Below are 26793 nucleotides of genomic sequence, written 5' to 3'. Positions count from 1 at the left end.
TATTTCTGTTTGAGAGCTACAAATCAATGTTTACTTCATAAAATGGAAGCCATGTTTCAAACATCTAAAAAAAAAATGGGGAAAAGAGAAACCAACATGCAAGAACCATAAGGAAGAAAAACGAAAGAGAAGTTTCATTTTAAACAATTTTCCAGCACTGTGATTTTGAGATCCTCTTTCTCAAGCATCTTCCAAAGGCCATCAATCAGGCTGCTAACAATGCATAACAAATTTCTCAGCAGGAATGCGAACATTTCTACTCTAAATTAATAAATATGGATAATCCTTACAGGGCTTTATAATTGCTCCCATCAAAAGCAAGTGTTTCTTTAGAATGTTTAGGCTGAAAAATGATTTCAGCATTCAAAGTGATTTACTTATTGTAAAGTGACATCATAACTGGTGATCACCCACCTAGGTTAATAGAAAGAAAACATGAATTTTATAACTTCCCTCAAAATATGATTTGTTTATTTATTTTAGGAACAAAGAGCACTTTAATAATCACAACATAAGGTAACTCTTAATATTTAATTCATTTCACTGTGTAGCTATACACATAGTGAAAATTAAAACTGTGCATTATTGAAAACAATCTAAAGTGTTTAAATAATTATAACGGGGCAAAATGTCTTTATTTTGGTATTTACTTAGATGTTTATGTTGTCTGCTATCTCTATCAATTACAGATTTAAAAAAAATTACCTGTAGCATAAATAATTTAAATTTTTATATGAAACCCTCTAGCCATTTGACATTACCAAGTTCAATAGATCTCAATAGTAATCCAAGCAATAAGCTTAGGTACTTAAAACATAAATTATGATTATATAACTCTGTAAGGCAATTGTAATACAATTTTGAATTATGGTAATACTGTAAACATGAATAAAATGAATTAGTTTTGTACAAAATGGTCTTTTAAAAGATAATAAAGTTACAAAATAAGTTTAGAAAAAATTCAAATAGCTGCGATACTAAATTTTTCCATAAATGATTTTAAATTTAGCTTACAATCAAGTATTTTTATAGTATTACAAACTCCAAATCATCACATAGAACTTGACATATCCATTTTCAAATATGATTTAAGTCTCCCCATTAAAGTGTGAATTAAGATGCCGGAGGAAATCCCCCCTGGATGTAATTGATGGTGGGAAAACTGCTTGACAGAATTCACATACTCGAGGTATATGGAGTTCTGAGTCTGTGCCACTTAGTACCACTAAGTCACTGTCTTGATTAGGAAAGGGCTTCCAAAGGGGCTGCAGGAAACAAACAAAAATATTGACTGTTACTTGTGTTTAAAATGAACTTGCACTGAATTACAAATCCAAATATTTGAACAAGTTATACATGACTTTATATGTGAGATTACCTAAGATGAAAGAAAATTACTTTTCCGTTGTTAGCATAAGGACATGGCTCAGTTCTCTTTTTCATATGGGCACAGACAAACTTTGCTTAAAAATCACTTGGTACACACATTCCTGAATTTTATCTTTACATACTTAAAAACACTGCAGCTTTAACACTAGTAATTTTTAATACTCAGTTACTTCAACAGCAGTAGTTCTGAAACAACAGTGTTTTAGACATTCTAATTAAATCCTATCTTTTCTATTTTACAATAGAAATCTAAAACTATAGGGCCTTTATTGATGTATCATACACTAGATGTGTGTGCATACATCTTAATTCCAAGCAATTTAAATTTCAGTACTATTTATGAGCAAATACAAATAAAGAAATCATAAATCAGCATTTTGATTTCTAAAAAGAAAATTTTTCTTTTAAACTACTAAACAAATTCCATTGATCAGCTTTTTTTTTTTTTTTAACATTTAACAAAAGCTAACATCAGATGCATTCTTCTGACTTCTTACTTTGTGTCTGTTATGTAATATATAGTTTGCCCTTGCTCTTTCTTGTGGCCAAATAAAGTAAAACCTGTCAAGAGTTGCCCAGTTAAAGCATTATGAAAAAAATCATAATTTAAGAGAACTGCCTCCATTATAACCACCAGCACATAAACACCTTTAAAAGCCAGCACTGAGCTTTTTTTTTTTTAATGCTTCTAGAAGGATACAGGGTTTGGTTTAGTAGGTAATTGCTTAATAAATGCTGTTGACTAGAAAATATCTTATTTTCTGTGTAATTCAAATGATTAAATTTTTTTCTTTCTTACCTTTACATGGGTAAATTACCCCAATCTAGGTAAAGCTAAATTCTGATAATTTGAGGAAAATCACCTCATCAAACCAATTTAAGACTCCTTTATGCTCCTATTACTAACATGTTTTGAAAGAAACACAGCCTAGTCCAGCACCTGACAGTTTCAATCCCCTAACTTCTTTCATTCTAGTTAACAAATTATTTATGTAAACACTATGTTACTAATTGAAGCATTTGGGTTTCAGGACATTACTGTCTTATAGACAATTTACAGGACAGCTGTGTACAATTGGTATAAATATACAAAGTCTATCTAGTTTTCAGTACAGAAGGCTTATAATAACATGGATCCTATTCTTTTCAAGAAACAGTGGCAATCTTATTACAAAAAATCATATTCTTTAAAATAATGTTATAAAATTTGAAGCCAAATATTTTAGAAAACCATTTCTTCTGTGGTAAAAGAAAAGTTGTAATAATTGTGAGTATATAAACAAAAATCTAGTTAAGAATTAGCTACAATCAATTTTTGTTATCTGCAGTTTAAACAAAAAAGTATAAGCTACTCATGGGAATCTGACATGGCTGTAAATAGAAGATTATTACCTTAAAGATAATTTTTATTAATATCCATATAAAACAGTGAAATTAACTTAGAAGCAATTTAGCTTCTAAATTTGGTAGGCAAATCTTCGCACTATCTTCACAGTCCTCCAGTAAGAGTTAATAGTTTAGATTTGATCTCTTCATAGCATTTATTTAGTTGGGACCCCTAACTGCTGACTCAGCAAAAGTAAGAAAGAAATGAAAATCATATAGAACAAAAATAAGCTGGTATATTCCAGTTTTTGTGATGATAGCTGAATGTGTAAAAGACGTGTTTAGTAGTAATGATTAACATAAAGTAAAAACTTGAAAAATGCAACTAATATTTCACTTGTCTTATTATGAACAAGAATTTCATATATATTATATAAGCTTTATTAATACTAATAAAATGATGTTTATAAGAACTTACTTTAAGAAATATTTTTGCAACCCTAACCGTAACATGACTTTCAAATTGGACTAATTTCATTGCTTTTTCTGCCAAAATATCAATTATCTAACCTTATGCCCCACGTCTTATGACAGCTCAACACCAATTCTCTTGCATTTTTTAAGCTGAATACTTTTCCATCAAGTTGTAATCACATACCAGCTGTTTCCCTTGCTGCAGTATAGAAAGCAAATGTACAATGCAGGGTGCCATCTACTGAAACATGAATGCACAGACTAGTAAAAGAACAAGCAAGAGATATAATGGAGAACAAGTAACAAGCATTAGAACTGATGCAGTTCACAGCTCCACAGGAATTCTACTGGCAATAAATGAAATTGTTTCATTTGTTTCATTTAGTGGCAACTGTAACTGAGGCTATAATATGAAATAAGGTACAATGTAGAACACAAATGAGTTTATAATTAAGGCTGTTGTCAGCAATCCCTAGATTTACCTACCTCTAAACTATACTACAGCTTGGCTATAGTAAATGCCTCCTTTGCATGCTGATGAAAAAGTCTATAACCTATAGGGAGTACTTACATCCTAAGAGTATCAATCAAGGTTTTTAAAAAAATAAATCTCTTAAAGCAAAGAGAATCAAAGCAGTCTTTGCAAGTTATATATTCACGTCTATCTGTATTTTCACAACCTTCTGTTTAACAATTATATATTTTTCATTTGCCTTCCCGGTATTAAACAAAATTTTTTTTTCCTAATAAAAAGAATCATTCTGTGATAGAACCTGAATCTAAAAGGGAGGGCAGGAGTAGATTGGTGGGTTATAAATAGTCTTTAAGCTTTAGAAACATTAAATAAAATACTTGATTGAAATCATACATATGCAGAGATTAAAAATGTATTAGGCTACATGTTCAGTGTCAGATTAGCAATCAAAACCAAGACTAATTTATTTTGATAAATAGGAATATTTGGTGCAATTATTTGCCTTATGAAAAATTCTTATGAGTATGATAAATATAAACTTTTAAATTAAAAAACCGTTTGTTTTACTTTATGGAATTAATGAAATTTAATGAACTGTATCACTATTGATGCTGAGTAAACAAGCTTTGAATACGGACTATGAAAATGACACCATGCTAGATAGGGATAAGGGTTACATGCATTTTAAAATCTGCTATAAATTTTATAATAGAGCTTTCTCATATTCATCTTTCAAAATTTTATGTCCTTTCTTATAGGACTTGTATGTGTTACTGAAAGCTTTAACTTTGGTTAGGCACTAATTTAAAAAGGAAGTCTTATAAGCTAAGAGAGATGCGTATCTGTATGCGTATGGCAAAATGTGTGTTCACACATAATAAAATATTTGTTAATGCAAAACAGTACCTGCTGTGGTCCACGGATTGCTTTTCCTGGGGAATCCAGTGAGGGAAAAGGTACTTCAGACAGGTCCTGAAGTGGGAATGTATTTACATATAATGCATTACGGTCTCCAGGTGGCAAACACGATTCTCTATTCAGAGTTGTTCTAATACAAGTGTTTACAAGATTTGAGGGTTTTGTTTTGTCAGTTGTTTTAAGGTTTTGTATAGCTGAAGCTATGGAGTCAATTCCCTGAATTTTAAATAAAGTTTCTTCTGTTTTAACAAAGTTTCCTGGGCTGTCTCTGAGCTCCACATTAAATTTGTCCTGGCACACCGCCTCAGAAATGGCAGAACCAAGGATTTTGGGTCTCTCTGGAGTGCTATGTAAGAAAGTAGAGTCATTGTCCATAGGTGGAAACTTGACATTGAATTTAGAAAGTGATTCAAAAGAAGTGTCTTCTTCATCTTGGCCTGGTCCTCTTGGTGTGACAGATGTGATGCACGGTGCACCTCTATTTATATCATCTTCAGTCTGAGGCTTAAACAGTGCTTCTTGTTTATCTGTTTTATCTGTACACTGTATAGGCACAGAGCACTGTGTTTCTGCAAGAAAGATACAAAAGGGAAACTGTCACATTCAAATTTTCTTTAATAAATCTGTTCAATAAGCTTTAGATAAATAAGTATTGTTTTTTCTATTGGTTTTTATAGCAACTGAAGACAACTGGGAATTTTACATTTGCTATTTTACATACTAGCAGTTTCCAGCAGGTGAACTAGAACACAGCTTATTATTTGCAGCTTAACTACTTTGTCTTTTCCTAGGTCTTCTGCAGTAAGCTTTGCAACTTGTTCAGTTATACATACTGCTCCACACTTAAAAAAAAATTGCTTGTAGTGTATACATTTAAAAATTTTTTTAACGGAAGCTGCAACTATGAGCTTGCTTACACAAGTAGCTTGTTAAAAGTAAAAAATCCTTACTAGGTATGCACGCGTGGGTGTGTGTGTGCATATATATATAAATATAAAAATCATGTATTATTTACTACATGAATTAGGTGATTTATTATCCCCATTATCAGTGTGAAAACAAGTGTATCACTAGTTTAGGTATTGTCTACTCTCAACAGTCCATGTGAGGAAGTGGTGGTGGGGGTTGGGAAGAAAGAAGACAGTGGAAGTAAAAGGAAGATGAAATTTTAGGAAGCATGCTAATAAAAATACATGTGAATATATGATTTCCTCAGACTTAAAGGCCTCTGTAGATAACAGGTAGGTATGAGCTAGGTATCAGGTCTCTGAAGCTCATTTATGTAGGAGCTGATTATCCATCAAATTCAGCTCCCTAGGACACAGTGAAACACTAGAAAGTAAGTAAAACTTCCGAGGAGTTAGAATTAGAGCTACAAGGTCCACGAATACATGAATTTTGCTTCTATACTCATTTTAGATTTATTATAACATGCTTGATGTTTTCTTAGCCCACAGTTAGTTTGAAATACCAAATTAAAAGGGAGTATCACTTGTTAAAAGCAGATAAGAAATTAATAACAGCTGAAAGCATGTGAGGAGGCAAGAAAAACAAAAAATACAGATATAAGGACTAAGAAAACACTACAGTCTAACATAGGGTCAACAAGAGCTATATTTCACAATACAAAAACAAAACTCAACAATGATCAACACACTTTCTATGCTGATGATCCTGAGACATTAGAAAAAGCTAAATTATGTTCTATAATGTCACTTCAAAAAGGCATTAAGGTTGGTAATGTATTTTTAATGAATGGATAAATAGTAAAAATTTTAAAACTTAGCATTTTAAAAGACTGTCATCAGTGTTGTAGATTCACAAACAGAGACTTTACCAATGATGCAGGTTTAAGTAAACAGGATATACAGAGCACCTAGCACAGTGTTGGTCCACGTCACTAGGAACCTAACAAATGTCTTCCTTTATGGAAGCCTTTGTATTATTTTATGGAATCCTTTATAGAGCTTTATGGTCTCATGACATAATTTTATCTCTTGCCACAGCACATCCCAACACAGATATATTTTGTTTGGATATGATATGTATAATCCCACTAACTTCTTTAGTTCATACTCTTATATACAGACTGCCTCCCTCTCCCTCCCCTCTCCTTCTCGCTTTCTTTCAGACCGGGTATTGCTATTTAGTCCAGGCTGGCCTTGAATTCTCTATCCTCTTGCCTCAGTCTCATTAATGCTGAGATTACAAGCATGTATCACCATGCCCAGCCCTTTGCCTGTCCATTAACTCAAGCAGCCATTTTTCCTGGTAGTAGACTTTTGGATGGCAAGAAATTCTGACACAGTAATCAAATGCTGTAATACCTGAGAAGGAGGAAAGATTTAGCAAATGATCTTCAGGAGAAAAGGTGAATGTTTTGGAATCTGTTGCTGTTGCAACTAAAGGCAATGACTACTAACATTATAGCACTTCCATGTTCCATGCACTGTTATAATGGCTATGTGTGCATCAATTCATTTAATATTTAGAATACTTCCACTATTATTATTCCCAATTTGTATGTGAAGAAACAAGGATATGGAGAGATTAATTCCAAGGCTACATGGCTACTGAGTGGTAGATCTGGCACTAGCACCCAGGCAGTCTGACTCTAGAATCTATTCTCAGAACTATTATGCTAAATTGAACATGTTGGTTTCTATATATAGAAAGGAGTCCTCATATTCGCAGACTTATGCTTGGAATTACGTTCCTGACTGTTGACCTACCCTCCTCCCCCTTACAAAGAAAACATGGAGAAATCAAACAGCTATAATAAAGCAGATATTTTCTTTCAGCATAGCTAGCTGGTATATAATCTCAACCACATTAAAGTAATTTGACGTAATCTGCTCATGCAGTGAGAATGAATTACTATTAAAAGATGATTTTAACCTAAGATTCCCATAACTACCAGAAATTTGAGTTTAGAAACCTTAAAACTCAAAACAGGTTCTTGAAACTACTTGTCATTCTGATACCATACTGAGTGAGAAACATGATCAGGTGAGCAAATAGCTTTTCTATTCTGTTTGCTTCAAGAATACTTACGTTTGCAAGAAAAATAAGTAAAATGAGAAACATTTTTAGATTTCCAAATTTTATGTACAGGCTATCGACTTAGACTACTTCTCTTGTAATTATCATGAATAATGACAAAAGAAGAAGACCTAATGGCATTTTGTAAGTCCTAATTCTATACTCCTCTCTCCTAATAGCCAGTGAAACAGCACCATCCTTTTGGCCCTAATAGTACTTTCTTTCTGAAGACATATTTACTTAAACATACACTTCTACCTTGATCCTTTCTCAAGGGTATTGCCATATGTGGATGAATAGAAAAAATAAAGTAATGAAAATGAAATGTACAATTTGACCAATTCAGTATTTTTCCGTGAATTGTATCTGGTTCTTTCAAAGTTGAATTTTAATAAAAAAAAATAGGGAATATATTCTGGATATTTCATGTAAATTGTATTTAAAATAGTTCCTTTGTATTTTTAGGCAATGTAGCATACACACTTAGGAACTCTGAATAAGTATGTTTTCCCAAAATATTTTTTGTTATTTCCCCTTCTGACCTACTACTGTTGGGGCATAATATTTTATATTTTGTTTCCTGTTTGGACCAAGAAAAATTTTACTGGAGTCTGTAGCATAAAAGATCTAATAAAACATTTCAAGAATAATGTTTTATTATTTGTGACACAGTTAAAATAAAGCATAAGAATAATGTTAGGAAGCAGTTTTGGTGGAGAAGAAATTGAAGTTAAACACTCAGTGTTCTAGTTGACAGATACATAACTCAGATTTAGACCTGCACAATTTAAAGATGGTCAGAGTATTAAGCCATTGATAATGGGGTATGTTCTCTGTGTAACAAAGAATATATCACCATTACAACGTTTTGATAAGATGTTGTTCAAAAAGCATGTTTATGAATTCTAGGTTTACATCGCTATAGCTAAGCAGACTTTAAATAAAAATGTTTACTAGACACATGTAATATCTTAAGTCTGTACAACAGGTCAATTTCTCAAGAAAATGACAAAAATTAAGATGGAGAAATTAAGAGTTCTTTTTGAGGAGATGGTGGGGGGAGAAGCAAATTATGTCTATTTACAAAGATTATTTTGTTTCTCCCTCACTATGATGTATAACTTTTCTCATAAAAAGCTAGAAGTTGCAAAAAGTGAACTTTATAATATGATTTTTAAATAGCTTAGATCTAAGAGTTATAAAAAAGGGAGTGATCTTTAATTAAAAGGCTGCTAGTCAGCACTGCTGCAGTATCTCTAGAGTGAAAACTGTAAATCACATCACTTAGGAACTGTCTGCAGAATATCTCAAATCACAAGGGTAAAGGAGAATTTATCATAACAAATGATCAGTGTACTTCCCTTTGTTTACAGAAGTGTTGTTTGGTTGCCAGACTCAATCCTTGGTATTTTCCTATTAACTACCTAGCAAACACCAGGAAGCCAGTGTGGGATTTTAGGAGCGGGTAGTTCTTAAAGACATACTGCAAGCTATGTACAAAATAGATGTTCCTATGTTGTATTTTATATTAAATTTGTATTTTGTACCTCCAACAGAACTGGTATTCAGGAAATGTGCATGCCATATTTTTGTTTTTGAGCCAAATTATCAGAAACTACTCATAGTGCTCAATGAAATTTCAGGCAGAAGTTAAAAACAAATGTGATATAATTTTACTTAGCTCAAGGTCATTTACTAACATGAGTTGATGTTTAATATGACCCCCAAATAACAAATGAAAATGTTGAGAGATTTATCCTATAATTATTTTGTATCTTTTCAAGGTGGGACTTCTCATTAACTTGTTTAATTAGGTCATTCAATTAAACATATAGCGCCATGTACAATGAAGACAAGAAAGAAAAGCCAAGAATTACTTGATGTATAGAACTTAAATAGCACAAGATGCAGTTCCTTAGCACTTAATAAACATTTAGAAAGATTTTCACATTGGAAAAAAAAATCAATTTCAACCAATAAAATTAAAATTACTGTAAGCTAAATCAAATCTTACCAGTTGCAGTGTCTGGTATATTAAGTTTGCTTAAGTGGTCTTTTTGTGCTTTTGCTAGCATGCATATTCTATGAAATTCTTCTTTCAGATCCCCAAAAGTCTTCTCTGTATTATCCCTAAAAACAAATCAATATTTTAAAATGTTAACGTTGTAACTTCAAATATTATTTGACTATAATTAAGTTTACCTAGCACCCTTTTAGGTACCATAAATCACTGAAAGTTAAAGGTTAAAAAATTATTTTAAATTTGCAGAAAATATCCTCAAAATAACTTTAATATTTGAGGAACTAGGCACAAAGTAACAAATTAGAAGTTTTAATACATAAATGTAGTGCAGATTAGTATATCTACTTATTCATACATCACACTGATGCTGGCTGCCTTATTCTCAAATTGAAAACTTTAATGCATCGGCTTTTATTCTCTATAAATACTGTAAGTAGAATATTAAATACTCCTCACTATGGTGAGGTTCACATCATGATTCATCCATGTAGAATATGGCTGCTATTTCATGGTCTATTGAAATAGCAGCGCTTTAGAAAATTCAGCTTTTAGATCCGTCTCTGCTATTAACTGTATGACTTATTTAGGTCATTTCCATATTTAGAAGCTCTAGGATGGTCTGTTCCAGTTCTAAAAGAGTTAGCTATTTTCTTAAATTGTTAGAAAATTTAAATACATAAATGTAAAATATTGTATATTTCAATGTTTATAATTTTGAGTTGGCAAAAAAAGATACAGAACTACCTTTCATGGAATAAAGGAATGCCAAGACTCCCTGGTGAAGTTTCTTTTCTAGAAGAAACCTCTTGTCTTCTTACCTTAAGGAGACAAAAAAATTATTATACTTTAAATTGCTTCCAAATGCAAATGGGACTGAGGTAATAGGAAAATTTCTGTATTGAAAAACAAATTGATTCAGTTTACACACACATATACACAAACAAAAAAAATGTAATTTTTTTCCTTTAAATGAAATAAAGGAAAATGAAGAAAGAAAGTATTAAGTATTTTTGGAAATTTCTATAATTACTATCTTCTGTACTGGTAACTGAAGGAATTTCTAACATTCGGTTACTGATCAAAATTGGTACTGTTATCATGATCAGAAATTTAAGAATAAAAAAAATCTGTGAATGTTTCCTGATACTCATTAATAATGGCCCATAAATTCAAATCAATGTCTTTGTATTTTGTTATACACTCCTTAAGGAATACAGCTGTAATAGAGGAAGAAAGCCAAGCTGTAGCTTCTTATTTAGCAGATATTTCAAAGGTTTATAAAGACAATGCAATTATGTATTTAAACTGGTTCATCACAAGTTCTTGCCTTTCACTCCCACCTTGTGGCTTACAGTGGTATTACGCTTACTCCAACATTTAAAACTCAGTATTATAAAAAATGTATTAATTTATTCTATGGTTCAACTAGCTTTGTATACTTCTGAAGCTATAAGCCTACAAATTCTCAGATTTGAAGAAGTCCTAATACCATATAATTATAAATTATAATTCGACCCAAACATTGTAATTCTTAAATCCAAATCTAAACCAGAGGACATTTATGTTTAGTGACTTTTAGATTTTATTCAGTTAAGGTCATTTGATAGGTATTAGTAAAATGAAGATTTTACTTATCACCCGAATATATTTTTAATCTTCCTTTTCAAAAGATTTCTTTTTAATTTCTTAGGTTTCTTGTACTTTAAACAAAGACGATTTCAGCCTGTTTTTGGTAAAACTAATATATTCTCCAATTTATTTAATTTATTGCTGTACTTTCCCACCTTTTCTAAATAAACTTTCTAGAGTATTATTTTATAGCAGCTTGGAATTACTAAGATAAAATCTTGGCAATCAAAACAATTCGAGATTTTTATATATTATGAGAGTGAGGCAAAGAAAGGTCATCTTATTGTTGCACACTGACAAACATTTAGGCCATGTCTTCTGGATTGAAACTGCTTTATCGAGCTTAACAAAGCAGAAACACATCAGAAAACATTTTCACATTCACAGTTTGTTTTTAAAAGTGGTAGACAAGGTTTTTCTTTGGTGTTATGTGCAATTAGAACACACAATGGATTTTAGTGTGGAAGAGAAAGAAAGGTAACATTTTACAGCTATCCAACCATTTTAGAACACTACAACAAAATTTGTAAGATTATTATTATTAAATCTACACCAACAAAATCAAAGAGACATATTAAAAGAGTAGAAACATCTGATAATTTAAAGTTAAATAAATTATAATATGTGGTTACACTGAATGGAATGACTTCTTTTTACTCCTAAAAATTAATATATTATTTTGTTAAAAGCTAGAAAGAATCAAAAAGAAGTGCTGTGTAATTTTAGTTTAAAACAGAAGACAGATTACAGAAAATGGTAAAGACAATATTCTAGTTTCCAAAGTCTGACTTTGACATAAACTAAGAATGATTGCATCTGAGGTTAAAGGAACATTAAAAACTAATGGGGATGGGAAGAGGTGAAAGAAGAGGTAGGAAAATGTTAAGTTTTTGTTTGGCTTTATAATTAGCTTGTGCTAACTTACTTCTGTGATGTTTACAGTTGATAATTAGTGTGGGTGAATTTGTTGCAAAAAGACTCCTTGGGTGTGCTGTTGGGGGTAAAAAGAGGACTCACTTATTAAAGAATATGTATTAAGTATCTAAACTAAGGTAATCAGCTTCTTTGGGGTAAAGAATACAGATGGGTTTACTTTTATTTTTGTTCTTATTAAAGTATTATCAGTTATAACTAAGCAATACACTAAGCCTATTATTTACACCAAATAATCTTTTAATATATTTCAGATGAAAACTTTCTTTTCTCTTTTTTTTTTTTGGTGGCGGGGGAGGACAAAGTTTTGCTATATAGCCCAAGCTGGCCTGGAACTCGAGATTCTTCTGCTTCAGCTGGGATTACAGGTGTATACCTCTATCTCTGACCCTCAAAATTTCCAAAAGGGGATCTCTCAACATGTTAGTTGGGAAAAAATGCAAGCAGTTTTCTGAGAGTTGTTTTGACATAGCATTTATTTAGAATGGGTACAGTATATTAATGTTACTTTCCATTGTAGCAATCTGACACAATTTTCTGAAGACTATCATTTATGTTCTGAAGAATTTAGAATTGAACAGTCAATGGCAACTTCAACACTTTTCCCAGAAACTCAGACTTTCTTTTCAATGTTTTCTTTCTTTCTGGCCTGGCTAGAACTCCAGATCCTCCTGCCTCAGCCTCCTAAATGATGGCCTCAATGTTATTTTATTTAATGAAGATTGCTCTATTGAATATCCCAGAGAGTAAATAAACATTAGAAAAAGATAACCTTTATTTTTCTTTCGATTCTCAAATACTATCCAAGTGGAACTTGTATTGCAGGAAGATAAAAATTATTACAACTTCAAATAAGAAAGCAAAGAAATTTTGAACATTATTTTAGAAGATTTCAGGCATTCAACAGATGAGTTTGAGGTACTAAAATTTAAGATACTTAATATCATAAAATATTCTAATTATTAGTTTGGAAATGTGGAACTTTATGGAATGAATGTTGAAGTAAGACATGTCATATACATTTTCAGTGTGACACTAGATAAATCTTTCAATAAACCCATTAAGATAAACCCATCTGAAACTGTTGGAAGATGTTCTGAACTGTTTTCTTAAATTTCCTTTTATGTGAATTGGGAGAATTTTGATTTTGTATAAATCAATTTAAGCTTCACAAAGATGGGTGTTAAATAAAAATATACATGTTCAGGGCCAGTTGAAAATACAGTAATATTTAAGGAGAAAAAAAGAAAGAAAAGTAGCTATTATTTCAGTAGTCTAAAACCAGGTTCATCCTTCATGCAAAAGTAATGGAAAATTGGCCTAGGGATGTGGCTCAGTGGTATAGCACTTGTCTACTATATGCGAGGCTCTGGGCACCATTAAAAGAAAAAGGCTTTGAAAATTGAAAATGTTTTTGTGTTGCTTTCAGAATTTGTTAGATATCAACCTCTCAAAGAAAGAAATGTAAGCTAGGTGTAGTGGTACCTCAGGAGGTGAAGCAGGAAGATCTCAAGTTATGGGCAAGATTCTCTCTCTCTCTCTCTCTCTCTCTCTCTCTCTCCAAAAAGAAAAAATGACAAAAAGGAATATATATTTCCTCTAATTCTTGTCTTTGTTACAGTTGGTACTGTGAAAGTATTTTGTTCAAAAAGAACAAAATAAGACAATTTTTAAAATACAGAAAAGGAATGAAAAAAATTTCATTTGAAAGCTTAGTTTTTCCTTAATTTTAAAACAATCAAAATCAGTAAAGTTAGACTGATTTATGAAATTTTAAAGATGAACTAAGTTCATTAATTCAATGTATATTCTCTCAGATGTAAGAAACCTAATCGTTAAAAGGCTAATTTTATTTTTAATTATTTATTTTTTGCACTGCTGGGGACTGAACCCAGGGCCTTGCACATGTTACATAAGCAATTTACCACTTAGTTACATCTCCAGTCCTGAAAGCCTAATTTTTAAAGTTCTCGATGACACACATTTGAGGTATAGCAATGCCTATCACTATCTTGAGAAAATTCACTACAGAAAAAGGAAAAACAAGTAGTGGGAAAAGAAGCTGAAAATATGGATTCATATATCACATAGATTTTTAAAGCTTATGAATTAAATGTTAAAGGACAAACAGTGACTATTTCTATATATATATATATATAGAGAGAGAGAGAGAGAGAGAAATTTATATATATTGAGAAAAAGATATGGTGAGGTCAAGTATTAGACTTCACCAGATTAAGGAGTAAGTGAAAAAAAGAGGAAGATTAATGTAGAAAACAGAACCAGAAAAAAATTACAAAAAGAGATTTGATAAGAACAAATAAGTTTGAAGACAAAAGGCAGAAAAACATGGAACTTATATTTAATATACATGAATTTATGGACATGTAATATCTATGGTTCTTTCACTCACATTAACATTCCTGAAAATCTAGCAAAGCAAGAACAAAATTCTAGGAGCCTTATCTGCTCTGCATGACACAGTGTGCTAGCATACCCACTTGCCAGTGCGGGAACAACTCCAGGGCAAAATGGGATCCATCCCAGAGTTCTGAAGGAAGTGGCAAGAAAATAAACAATATAAAAATAAAATTAAACACCCCAATTACTTCCAAGTTCTTTACAGGGTTCTGGTTTAATGTAAATCCTCCAAAAATCTCTTATCAATTTAATGCTACAATAAAACATATTCCTTAAAAAAGGGTAAAATGCTTTCCCAGTACTACCTCAATTATTATGATTTCAATTCTACTGACATTAACTTGGAATAAGATTATTATGTTTCTATTACCTATCTTTTTAAGTCTTTCACTTTGTATAAGGGTCTTCTGAATATATCTGATTTTATTTTCATAAGGGATAGAAACATTTAATTGTACAGATGCCTTTTCATACAAAATGGAAACAGCATAACTTAAATGGCTAATTTAAGTAAGGAAGGTTTCTCATACTCCCTTCACGCCTTCCCCAAACACTACATTTAAAATGAACTGTTTTGGGAAAATCCTTTTCTTTAACCACAGATTTAGTGTTATACCATTACCATGATGAACAAAATATATCTTCCTGAAAATAGCTATTACTTAATCAATTTTCATATATGAATTATTTAACTTAATCTACATCATTTTACATTTCAAATAATTATGATTATAAAGTTTGCCTTGAAACTTAGTTTGCTTTGGAGAGATCAAATAATTTGCCTAAAGTCCAGCAAGTAGAGTACCTGTGATTGAACACAAATCTTTTGACCGAGTCTTTTAACTACTCAATCATAGTGCTTGGCTGCTGGAGAAGCTAAGTAGTCCTTTTATCCAGCAGGGGTAGGGAAATAGCTAATGGTAACATTTACTTATTGCACAAAGGCAAAACTCATTCTAAGATGCTAAGACCTGCCTGTCACACAATGAAAAATATTTCTTACTGAGTAGTTACAGATCAAGTGGATTTTTTTTTTTGGTGAGGCTGGGATTAGGTCAAGTTTTGATGTTTAAATGTTGCTGGCAGGTCACTTTGGTATGGTCTTTTTTTGCCCTCAGGGATGTATCAATAGAAATTTACATTTAAAAAACCTTAGACTTAAAGTTCTACCAAACCTCTCACTTGGTGACATAAGCAATTTGGCAATAATTTCTGGGCTAAAATTTCATACTTAAAGTTATTTCTCAAACTTGGTATAGATGTTAAACACTGGACAAAGTATGACAATGGAGTACATTAAATTCTATCCTCACTCAAAATTCCCTTCTCATTTCCCCAACTACCTGTCCAGAGAGGACGAGACATAGTTATAGTAGATGATGAAGTCCTTGCCTGATAATTTCAATATCTGGATCATTTCAAAATCTGTTCCCTTGTAGTTAGGTAACATTTTCTGGGTTCTCCACATATTGAGTGATTTAAGACTGTATCCTAAACATTGTGGATACTGAGCTACTGTATAGACAATATGTTACGTTACATGGTGCTGAAGAGTATTGGCATTTTTGTTTTTACAGCCAACTAACTTGGTTAGCTGACTATAAATTGTTACTTTCATGGAAAACAGCAGCTTGATTTCAGTTCAGTCCTTTAAGCCTTTAGCTGCAAAGTACTCTTAGTTAGTCCTGCTAACCTTTAGTGTTAGTCAAAGATTTGGGATGAGTTTAAACACAGTTTAGGGTCCTCCTTCTCTGGCACTCCTTCCTTCACTCTCTAGTGATAATGGTTACTCTAGTCTCATTCTCCTTCATGATTCTTCTAGGCAGAATGATAGCGAACTTAATGCTGGAATTTCAGCCACTGCTGTTCCTCCCACTGCAACTGTGGTACCATTAGGACAAAACCACAGAAAACTGGAAATTAATTCTTAATTACTTGATCCTCAGTTTTGACTCCTCTCTAAAATATGTGAAGTTCAGTCTCTAATGTCCTCAGGTAGTTGTTTTCTTGTATGGTGTTGGAGTTTGTAACTGTTACCTATGGAGGATTGGGTTGTTAGGTACTAATTTCTCTACAATAGAAGCTGAACGCCTGAACTTTTTTTTCATCCTTCTATTCTTCTGAGATTTCACCATAATTTTCCAGAGATGTCTTATATAATAATCTAATGGCATTTTCTAAACCTCTCATCCTGCTTAATTTGGTAGCATTTCACAACATTGGCCAACTCCTTTTTGACACATTTTTTGCCTATAGAATAATAAGCCATTTCTTCTTAACTTTTGGTGTTTCCATTGGCTCCTCTCCTTCTTAGGCAATAAACGTGGACAAACTCTAAGGTTCAGACCTGGGTATATTACTCTTTCCTCATTACATTCCTTACCTTAGTTATATCAGTCATTCTCATGTCAGCTCTACTGAACACCTCCTAAAGTCTGTCAGGTTCAGGCCTATTCTCTCTTTTTTAAGATTTATTTTATTGATTGATTGATTGAGATCTTCCTTCTCTGCCTCCAGAGTAGCCAGGATTACAGACGTGAGCCACCGAAGCCTGGCTTCTAGACTCTCTCTTAATAGCCATTCTCAATCCATCCAATGTATATTCACTTGTTTTGGGTTCTGCTTCTACTATAGACCACTGAGTTTTAAAACACACACAACCATTTAACCACCTTTTCTTCAAAATTTTCTCAGATTTCTAATTTTCATTGTGTGTGTGTGTGTGTGTTTGGGGGGGTGGTTACTGGGGTTTGAATTATTTTTCAAGTGGGGCTTTTTGTTTGCCTGGAGCCAGCCTCAGACAGTGATCCTCCTACCTAAGGCCGCCTATGTAACTGAGACAGTGGGACCACAGGTGTGTACTACCATGCCTGGCTTACTGATTGAGATGGGAGTTTTGCTAACTTTTTGCCTGAGCTGGCCTTGACTCTCAATCCTTCCCAGTAGCTGGGATTAGAGATGTGAACCACTGCACCTGACCTCCATTTTTCATTTTTAATGTAAGGTTAATTTTCTTAAAATAAGAAATTCTTAGGGTAAGAGAATTCTTAAAGAAACCAAGATTAGGTGTTACTGAAATGATAAATTTTAAAACAAAATTGAGGACCTTGTCAACTTTATCTTCTTCATGTCAAAATGAATGAAAATATATCAAAAAAGTAGGAAAGAGTCTTAGATTCAGTTTATATAAAAGCTATCGCTTTGTCCTCAGGACAAGATGATAAGCAAGAGCTGGGGATAAGAATGAGAATTCTTAGGCTGTAGCATAAAGAGGAGGAGAGAATACTCAATTAGTATCAGAAAGAAGGAAAGTAACGTCTTCTGTGGACATCTATCAGGAATACAGTCCAAATGCTACCAGGACGAGATAAAGACAAGTCAGTGGCTCCCTGTTGTATTATTAGGATAAAATAAGTACAGAGGGAAACCGTCTGCTCTTAAAGCAATTAGGGATAGAAGTAACAGTGAGCAAACCCAACAGATATGGAATTACTTAGATTAAACTGAACTGGGAAGGCAAAAATCATACTGCAAATTGATAAACACAACAGAAGAGAAAAACAAAAGATACCCACTTAGAATTATTTTGTTTCAAAAAAGGACTTATCAGGGAAGAAAAAAAAAATCATAGGTTAATGAAATGGAATGCATGGGAACCACTTTACCATAGTTGTGTTAGGATTCTGAGATACATATTTTTGAATAAAAGTATATGGAAAGATGACTAATTGGTAAAGAGAAACATCTTTCAGGGAAAAAACTTTCGTAACATAGCAAGTCTGCTTAAGCAAGCAAGAGTTCAGAGAGTTTAAGAGTATCTTTGAAGGTATTACAAAGCCAGTAAAGAAAGTTAAAACACCACATTTGGAAAAGTGTTAGCTAGAGATCTTGTGGTTAAACAAAGCTAAGTAGCTTTTTTCACTGTTGGATTTCAGATTCTACATATATTCTTGTGTTTTAAATCACCACACACTGAGTATACAGTATGCAGCATTTCACAGAACTAGGATTTTGTGGGACATTAGGAAAACGCACTAGACAGATTCTTACTGTCACAATGTGTGTGTGTGTGTGTGTGTTGCTAAAGATGGAATCCAGAACTAAGCAGGCACACTACCACTGAGCTATAGCCCTAGCCCTCACTCTCTTTTAACAGATTAAGAGTCAAAATTCAGTTTGTTTTAAACTTAATAGACACAGATAACTGTGAATAATTTATAAACATCATAATTTAAAGTATAATAATGAAAAACAATTATCCAATAAATGTGAAAAGGACTGATGATGAAGTACTACGGTCTTCATGCGTAAAGGTTCCTAAGGGGATACCGCAGTATTCCTAGGGCATGAACATTTTTCAGTAGGATAAGTATATATTTTACTGAGAAAAAAAACAACTAAATTTTTCTAACAGGAAATTATAATCTAGTTAAACCAGTGGTTCTCAAATATGTCCCAGGACCCTGGGAATCCCAGAATCCTTTCAAGAGATCCAAGTTGGGAAAGGGACATTTGCCATGGACTCTGAGTGTTCCTGCACATGTCAAGAATACAAGGCTCTCACTATTCTTTACCTGGATATTTCTCAGGGTTGTGCTTAAAGAGAGCAATCTTAGAGAGAAGGTAATTATCTCCCAAAAAGTAAGTTTGCTTTCTGCTTGCTATAAAGTGAAGGATATCCTAAATTCAATTCTCTCCTTTAATGTAATCCATTGCAGGCATACATCTGGATCTACCTGTGTCACTACCACCCCCAGATGGAAACAAAGCAAACATGTTCTTGCTGCTTGCTGTACTATGACTAACAAAGCCCTTTTTCTCTGGTACAGTTTGTTTTTTCTTCTAGCACCCACAAAACAGTAACTGGTAACTTAATTTGTAAATAGGATAAAATAAAATCCAACCCATGAGGTCAACTATTTTCACAATACCATTAAGACACCATTTATACTTTGCTTTTTTTGTATTGGCATTTACATTGATGATGCAAAAGCAATGGTGAGTACAACTGGTGTTAGAGCATTCCTAATGCCATGGTACCCAATCGCACTGAATGTATTCTTCAATGCTACACATTCAGTTGAAAAGAAAAACAGACAAAAAAACAAGCCACTGTCACCTAAAAAAAATCCTTAACAAAGCAGTAAAAATACTTTATTTAGATTTTGATCTGAAAGTTAGCATCTTTTCAATGTTCTATGTGATACAATGGGAAGTATGCATAAAACACTGCTGCTACATACTGAAGTACAATGTTTGTCTTGGGCAAAAGAACTTGTGTGGCTGTTTGGGTTGCAACCTGAACTAGTCACTTTTTTTTTTTTTAATAGAATGCTATTTTCACTTGAAAGTGACTGACATGAAGGCTATGGTTATTCAGACATTTTCTCAAAAGCAAATGAAGTAAGCCTGTCACTTTAAGGAAAATAAATGAGAAGTGACAAGATTACCAATGATAGAATTTAAGCTTTCAAGTGAAAATTAAAATTTTGGAAAACTTGTACCTGTCACAGTAAACTTGACAGCTACCCAATACTTAAAGACTTTTCTGATGATATCTGTGATGTTAAATGTGATTTTAAAATATTATATAATGAAGTAAGTTGTCACTTGGAAGATCTGTAATCTGTGTAACTCAGTAAATGACCAATTCATGACACTGTAAAATCATACATATGTAAAAGATAGACCAATGGCTTTTTTTTTTTTAGCAGTTCTGGGGCTTGAACTCAGGGCCTTCACATTGAGCCACTCCACCAGCCCTATTTTTGTGAAGGTTTTTCAAGATAAGGTCTCATGAACTTTATGCCCAGGCTGGCTTCGAACTGCGATCCTCCTGATCTCTGCCTCCTGAGTAGCTAGGGTTACAAGTATGAGCCACAGGCGCCTGACAGACCAATGGCTTTTAATGTAGCAGAAAAATTCATTGATATGGTTATAGATGCCATCCTATAGTTAATATTTAAGAAACCATCACTTATCAAATTTTGGTGTAGTATCAAAGAATATCCACAATTGCTAAAAAGGCTTTCCCTTTCCAATGACAAAATCTGTGAGATCAGATCTTCATCATACAGTTCAACTGAAAAAAAATCACAACAGACTGAATGCAGAAGCATTGCATACTACTGGAAAAATATTTTCAAAACAGATTCTGAGAACTTCTAGGATAACAGATTATAATATAATACTAAGAGAAACCAGACTGTCTTGTGGGGACTATCTCTTGTTGAGAGAAAAATTAATCGTTCATGCCTTGGTCAAGAGAAATCAAGACTGGATAGAATACCAACTCTATTTTGTGGGCTTTGGAAAACAAAAACAGAAAGAAAAAAAATAAAAGGGAAACATGAAAAAGGGGACAAAATGGGGATGTAAGGGGAGAAAAGGCAGCCACAATAGAGATACTCAAATTTGCATAGAAGTTAGGGAAGAGAACTTAAAAAGCGATATGTTACTTCTTTTTTTCCCAATTATCTCCAATATTATAGCAAAACAAAACCCTACAATTATGTACTAAATTCATAAACACAGACCTACAGCAGACAAGGAATTAATAATTCAGATTTGGAAACAACATTTCTTTGGATATCAATATATTTTTCTTAAAATTTATGATATCTTTATTATAACACTTTGGGAAAAACCTCTGAAATTTAATGGTAAATTGGATGAAGGTAATTCTTTCTTTCTAATTCTTCTACCAGAGAGAATAATTAATAAATAAATTATAAATAAATACTAGTCTCCTAAGAGGAGTAATATAGAAGTGTTAGATATGAAAAGAGAGTCCAGTCTCTACAGACAAAACTAGGGAGAATAGCACATTTGCTCTGACTGAAAAGGCATGGATTCCCTGTGGTGCTAAACATGTTTTTTTTTTTTTTTTTCAGTTCTTTCTAAGCCCCAGGTTGACATATGCCATTGTATAGTATGTATAATTACCATTTCTGTCTCATAAAAGATTAAAAGAATTGAGCATTAAAGGAACATAGGGACAATTTTTAAAAAATTGAGTAATGAACCTAGTCTTTTTTGATTTTAGTTTTTCAGATACATCTTAAGCTTTTACTCTAGCTGGCCTCAGACTGAAATCCTCTTACCTCCGCCTACCAAGTAGCTAGGATTATAGACTTGTACCACCATGCCTGACTTGTTTTTGAGATAGGGACTTGTTAACTATATTTTTTTGGCCTGGACTGGCTTTGAACCATGGTTCTCCTGTCTCTGCCTCTGAGTAGCTGGGATTTTAGGCATATGCTATCATACCCAGTCTAGAAAATTTAAGTTTACATATCCATGAATATATAACCAAGGTATAGTTAAATAAAAACTTGTCTTCTTTTTCCCACTTAAATTAAAATTTATGCCTCTATTCAAGCCTACCATCAGCTCACTGGGATAAGAATTTGTTATCCCTACTTGAACTAAATTTTGAGCTGCTCAAGCCTAACTTAGGTCACCAGGTATTTAAAATTTTAAATGAAGGTCCTTCATGTTTTATCTGTACCATAAAAGTATAATTGGATTTTGTTTTGTCATATAATTATTCCTAATTATATGACAGGATTAAATAAGATAAAAATTACACGGCAGAATTAAATGTCCTATGGCATTGTTGCATAATACTTGCTAATTGCTTTGGGGCTCAAAAATCTTTGTTTCCTCAATTGGATTATAGTTCCTTAAAGGGGACTGATGTTATCTTATTCATTTTCTGTATCTCTGTCAATGATTAGCAAGGCTGGGCAAATAGAAATTCAGTAAATATTTCTTGTCTTGGACTGGAGGTATGGTTCAAGTGGTAGAACAATTGCCCAGCAAGCATGAAGCCCTGAGTTCAAACCTCAGTACCACAAAGAAAAAAAAAACTTTGTCTCATTGACATGCAAATTTTTAGACATCAGCATTCTTCAAACATGTCACAGTGTCTATATTTACTTGCAATTTCCAGCTGTAGCATAACATATTTCCTTAATGTTAGGACTGATGGCACCTCCACAACTACATCCATCTTTTATTATTTTAAACTTATAAAATCTTTCTGCTCTTCAAAGTTACCATATCTACTGATCTAATCACAATGTAGCTACATTAGAAATTTGGAAACTGTCTATCTTGCATCTTTCAGTAACAATTATTCTCATCAAATTTTTAAACTTTTGATTAATAACTCAGATGAGAAACTGAAGACATGTATGCAAAATAAATTATGTATATATATATATATATATGTAATCAGAAATAATGCATAAAATCAATGTTTATAGGACATAAGCACACATAGCCTATTTAAACAGTTATAAGTTCAAATAAACTCATTTACCTCATATTTTAGATCTTAGATAATCTGAAATAACTACAACATTCAATTTTGATTATTAAATCAACACTGTATGCAAGACAGGGACAGTATTTCTTTGTTCTTCAGTGATGGGCAGTATCAGGTAGACAGTAAAAATTCAGAATTATTGAATGAATGAAGAAAAACAGTATCACTAAGTTCTTTTATATGATCTATGTTAATGCTCTCTATATTTTTTCTTATATCAAAACATGAAAATTTTGTATAACTCCCTATGAAAACAAAAAGTGGGGTAGAAAGATGAGGGCAAACAATTTCTGTTAATCTCTAGACATCTAAGATAGTGTCTGGCTTGGCAAATGAACTACCTCCCAGAAGTAAATATTATAAAAATTTTCATTTCTGACCCATTACAATTCTGGTTTTTAATGAAGTAAACAATAATAATTTACAGGTATATTAAAGTACAGTTACTATGAACACAGTTACTACTTCTGACAACAGTGTTCTGCAGACAAGATGAAAAGTGCTTATCAAGATAACTGTATTTTGTATAATTTGAATATTTATACATATTTTCAATCTTTAAAATTGTTTATAGAAAAGAATTAGTAAAACATGCAATAGGTTCTTGGTTCTCTAAGCACAGTTCAGCTTCTGTAAAGTCTATACTTACATTAGAATTTTAAAAAATTATTCTTAATAATTTTTGGTTTTTTAGGTGATGAAGTATCTTTCCTCTGAGATTGATGATTAGGTTCAGGAAACTGAATTCACTAATAATTTTTCTGAGAGGTGACAGGGATTGAAGCCAAGGCCTTGAGCCATATCCTTTGCCCCTGACCTATTATATTCTGTCAAATTCCTTTATCTTTCATTAGTATTTATCATAACATGAACTAAATACCAGCCTTTCCACCACTCCTTGATCCTGGCACAGTTTTCTACATACCACAAATACTACAATGCCTACGTTGCTCTTAAAATACATCTAAAATGTTAATACTCCTTTCCTCAAGAGATGGAGCTTTATTCCTTGCCTCTGGAGCACTTGGCAACTCACTTCTAATGAATAGAAAAACATGGGAGTGAAGGTATGTGACTTTAGAGACTGGGTCACAGAAAGCACCTTGCTCTCTTCTCTTGGATCCCTTACTTTGAGAAAAGTTAGCTGCCAGGTTTCAAATGCAGCCCATATGGCAAGGCCTTCTGCCAACAGACATGTGAGTGAGCCATCTTGGAAATGGATCCTCCAACCACAGTCAAGCCTTCAGATGCCTGTAGTCCTTGCCCACATTCTGACTTCAACAACATGAAAGATCGTGAGCCAAAACCATCCAGCTAAGTCACTCCTGGATTTCTGACCCATGGAAACTGAGAAAAATAAATACTTGTTGTTTTAAGCTGTCAACTTTTTAAAATAAGTTTGGAGTAACTTGGTATAGAATAGGAAATATAAAGGACATGTAACCTATTGTGGTGTACAAAAGGTGAAACTCAGGTAGTAATGTTAAACTGAGCAATTTTCTCTCATGTTTCTCAATTATAAATAGAGTACAAAGGGTCATCTAATGACAGAGGCTGTGTAACCCTGACCTCATTAAGTCCCTTTAGAAGAAAAATGGACTCATGTATGCTTTCTGTGTAGGAATAATACAAACAGAGGCTGAATTATAAATTTCAGAGTTTTTTGGGGGGAAGTGCTAGGGGATCAAACCCCAGGTCTCATGCATGCTAGGCAAGCTCTACCACTAAGCCACATCCCCAATTCAATTTCATGTTTCTTAGGTAAAATGTTCTAAAAGGGCCCTTTTCTGTTTCATGTACCTCTCTTTTCTCTACTGCTTCATTTCCCAATGCAGACATATAATTGCCATCTGCCAAAATGTACACAAGTCTTTCCCCTCTTGACTATCCCAACAACAAAAAAAGCCCTAAAGGAAACAGATAACCTAAACAAAACAAATCCTTAAAGCCTCCCACCAAACAAAAGGATAAAAGCATTGTGGGTTAGGTTAATAGTGGCTTCTTGGTTCAAGGCATTCCTATTAAAACTTACTAATTCATTACAGAAAGTTCAGTCAATGAGTAGGAATGTAATATTTAGAAACAGATTAGTTTTTCCTGAAGACTAATAACATTAAAATATATTGAAAACAGGAAAAAATACCACAATCGTAACCATTTCTCTATAATGTTTTCTGGGTCTCACTGAATGTCTATGAATGCATACTTCTATAGAGTTGCAACCAACCAATATGGATTTTTTTCATTTTGGGGAAAAACATAATATAATCAAATATTTCAAAGTTCTATAGGAAAGGACTTCTCATATGTATTGGCTAAAAGTGAATTTACTTATAACTCACTAAGTACACATCAATATATATGCCAATGGAAAAGATTTTAATGTCTTTTAAAAATTTTTATTGCATAAATTAATCATATAAAAGGGTTTTACTGTGATATTTATAACATGCATATAATGTACTTTGATCAAATCCATCCCATTTACGTCGCTTTCTTAACCACTCTCCCAGCTCCCCCTCCTTTTTAACAGTTATAAAGATTTCAATTTCAATTTAAATTGCTTGATTAGCCAATTTTTTTTCTAAATGAGGCCTAATTTTTTACATTGAATATGTAGCCACCTCTCAACTATTCAATAAATTAACTTATCCTTTCTTCTAGAACATGTGTCTTTCTCTTTATATATTCAGTGCTCATTGGCACTTTTGCCTAGAGATACATAAAAGAGGAAAAAGATGAAATACAAGACAGTTTAATTTTAATTTTTATTAAATGGTTGTATCACAAGAAGACTGAAAATTAAAATATGGCTATTACATAAGCCTTTCCTATGTTAGTTAAGATAACTCACTGAATTTAGATTTAGTCCTTATAGTCCTTTTAGTTCTTATTTGGGGCTTGTCCTCTACTTACAAATATAGTCACAATTGATGCAACATTATTAATTCTTTGCAAATAAGCTATCTTGGACATGATTTCTGCTACCTAAACAATTTCACATAGTTTATATATGAATATCTATGAACATCTGTAATATATACAGATATATATTTTACAGATAAAGTACTTATCTTACAAAATTAAAACAAATACAACTTAAAAGGATTTCTGTTGAATGTTTTCCTTGAATAGTTATTGACTGGAAAAAAACTAAAAATCTTTAACAGAAAAGAAAAAATTACCCAAATTTAATGTATCTTATACCTTACAATATCCCCTCTGTTCGAAGTTATCCTATTTAAAAGTACCTTGTATATATTCTGAACTGGAGATATTTTATTACCTTTAAAGATATGCTATACATGGAATGACTCTAAGAATTCTGATTATTAAAAATTAATTGTAAATAGTGGCGTTTAGAAGTCTTTGAAATAGGAAATGACCATAAATATTGTTTACTTAAGCATTAAATTTATAAGTCAGTATTTGTAGTAGTTTGATGATTTTATAGTATTCTATATCAGGCTTAATAAAATTTTATTCCAAAAGTCAGAATCATCGCTTCTTAATCTCCTCTTTTGCAAAATAAACCTAAATACTCCAATGCCATGTTTTTTTGTGCTTGCTTATCAAGAAGTTTCAGATAAATAAAATAGAACAGGGTGAGGAAAACTGAATGATTCAAGCAAACATGGACTTAAATTAAAAATGAACTGAATGATAACACAGAGAATTTCTCATTCTAAAATTTTTATTTGTTGAAAAAGATCTGGAAATTAGATTTCTGAGATTATATGTTAAGTAATAATAAGTTAAGACAGTCTTAGTTGTGGGAGCTGTAAACTGAATAGCCATGACAAACAAAGCTAAACTCCCCTATTTTATTTA

At 32.5% G+C, this 26793-nt stretch overlaps 1 protein-coding gene across 5 annotated transcripts in view; it reads right to left on the bottom strand.

Annotated features, from left to right (window-relative positions):
- Positions 1 to 449: 449 nt before the first annotated feature.
- The window catches only part of Tank (TRAF family member associated NFKB activator), an 80910-nt gene continuing 54566 nt past the window's right edge, over positions 450 to 26793 (bottom strand). For 4 of the 5 annotated variants that reach the window (XM_074070946.1, XM_020173286.2, XM_020173287.2 and 1 more), the window contains exons 5-8: positions 10392 to 10465; positions 9639 to 9754; positions 4571 to 5151; positions 450 to 1265 (exon numbers count right to left, since the gene is read on the bottom strand). In XM_074070946.1, the coding sequence (XP_073927047.1) occupies positions 1089 to 1265; positions 4571 to 5151; positions 9639 to 9754; positions 10392 to 10465 (948 nt within the window). In that variant the 3' untranslated portion in view covers positions 450 to 1088. Of the gene's footprint in view, positions 1266 to 4570; positions 5152 to 9638; positions 9755 to 10391; positions 10466 to 12201; positions 12268 to 26793 lie in introns of those variants that run through there. The other variant, XR_012447221.1, reaches the window with a different exon arrangement.

The sequence above is a fragment of the Castor canadensis genome, chromosome 4, assembly GCF_047511655.1.
Source record: "Castor canadensis chromosome 4, mCasCan1.hap1v2, whole genome shotgun sequence".
NCBI classification, from domain to species: Eukaryota; Metazoa; Chordata; class Mammalia; order Rodentia; family Castoridae; genus Castor; species Castor canadensis.
The sequence above is the reverse complement of the archived record's forward strand: the minus strand, read 5'-3'. Positions and strand labels throughout refer to the sequence as shown.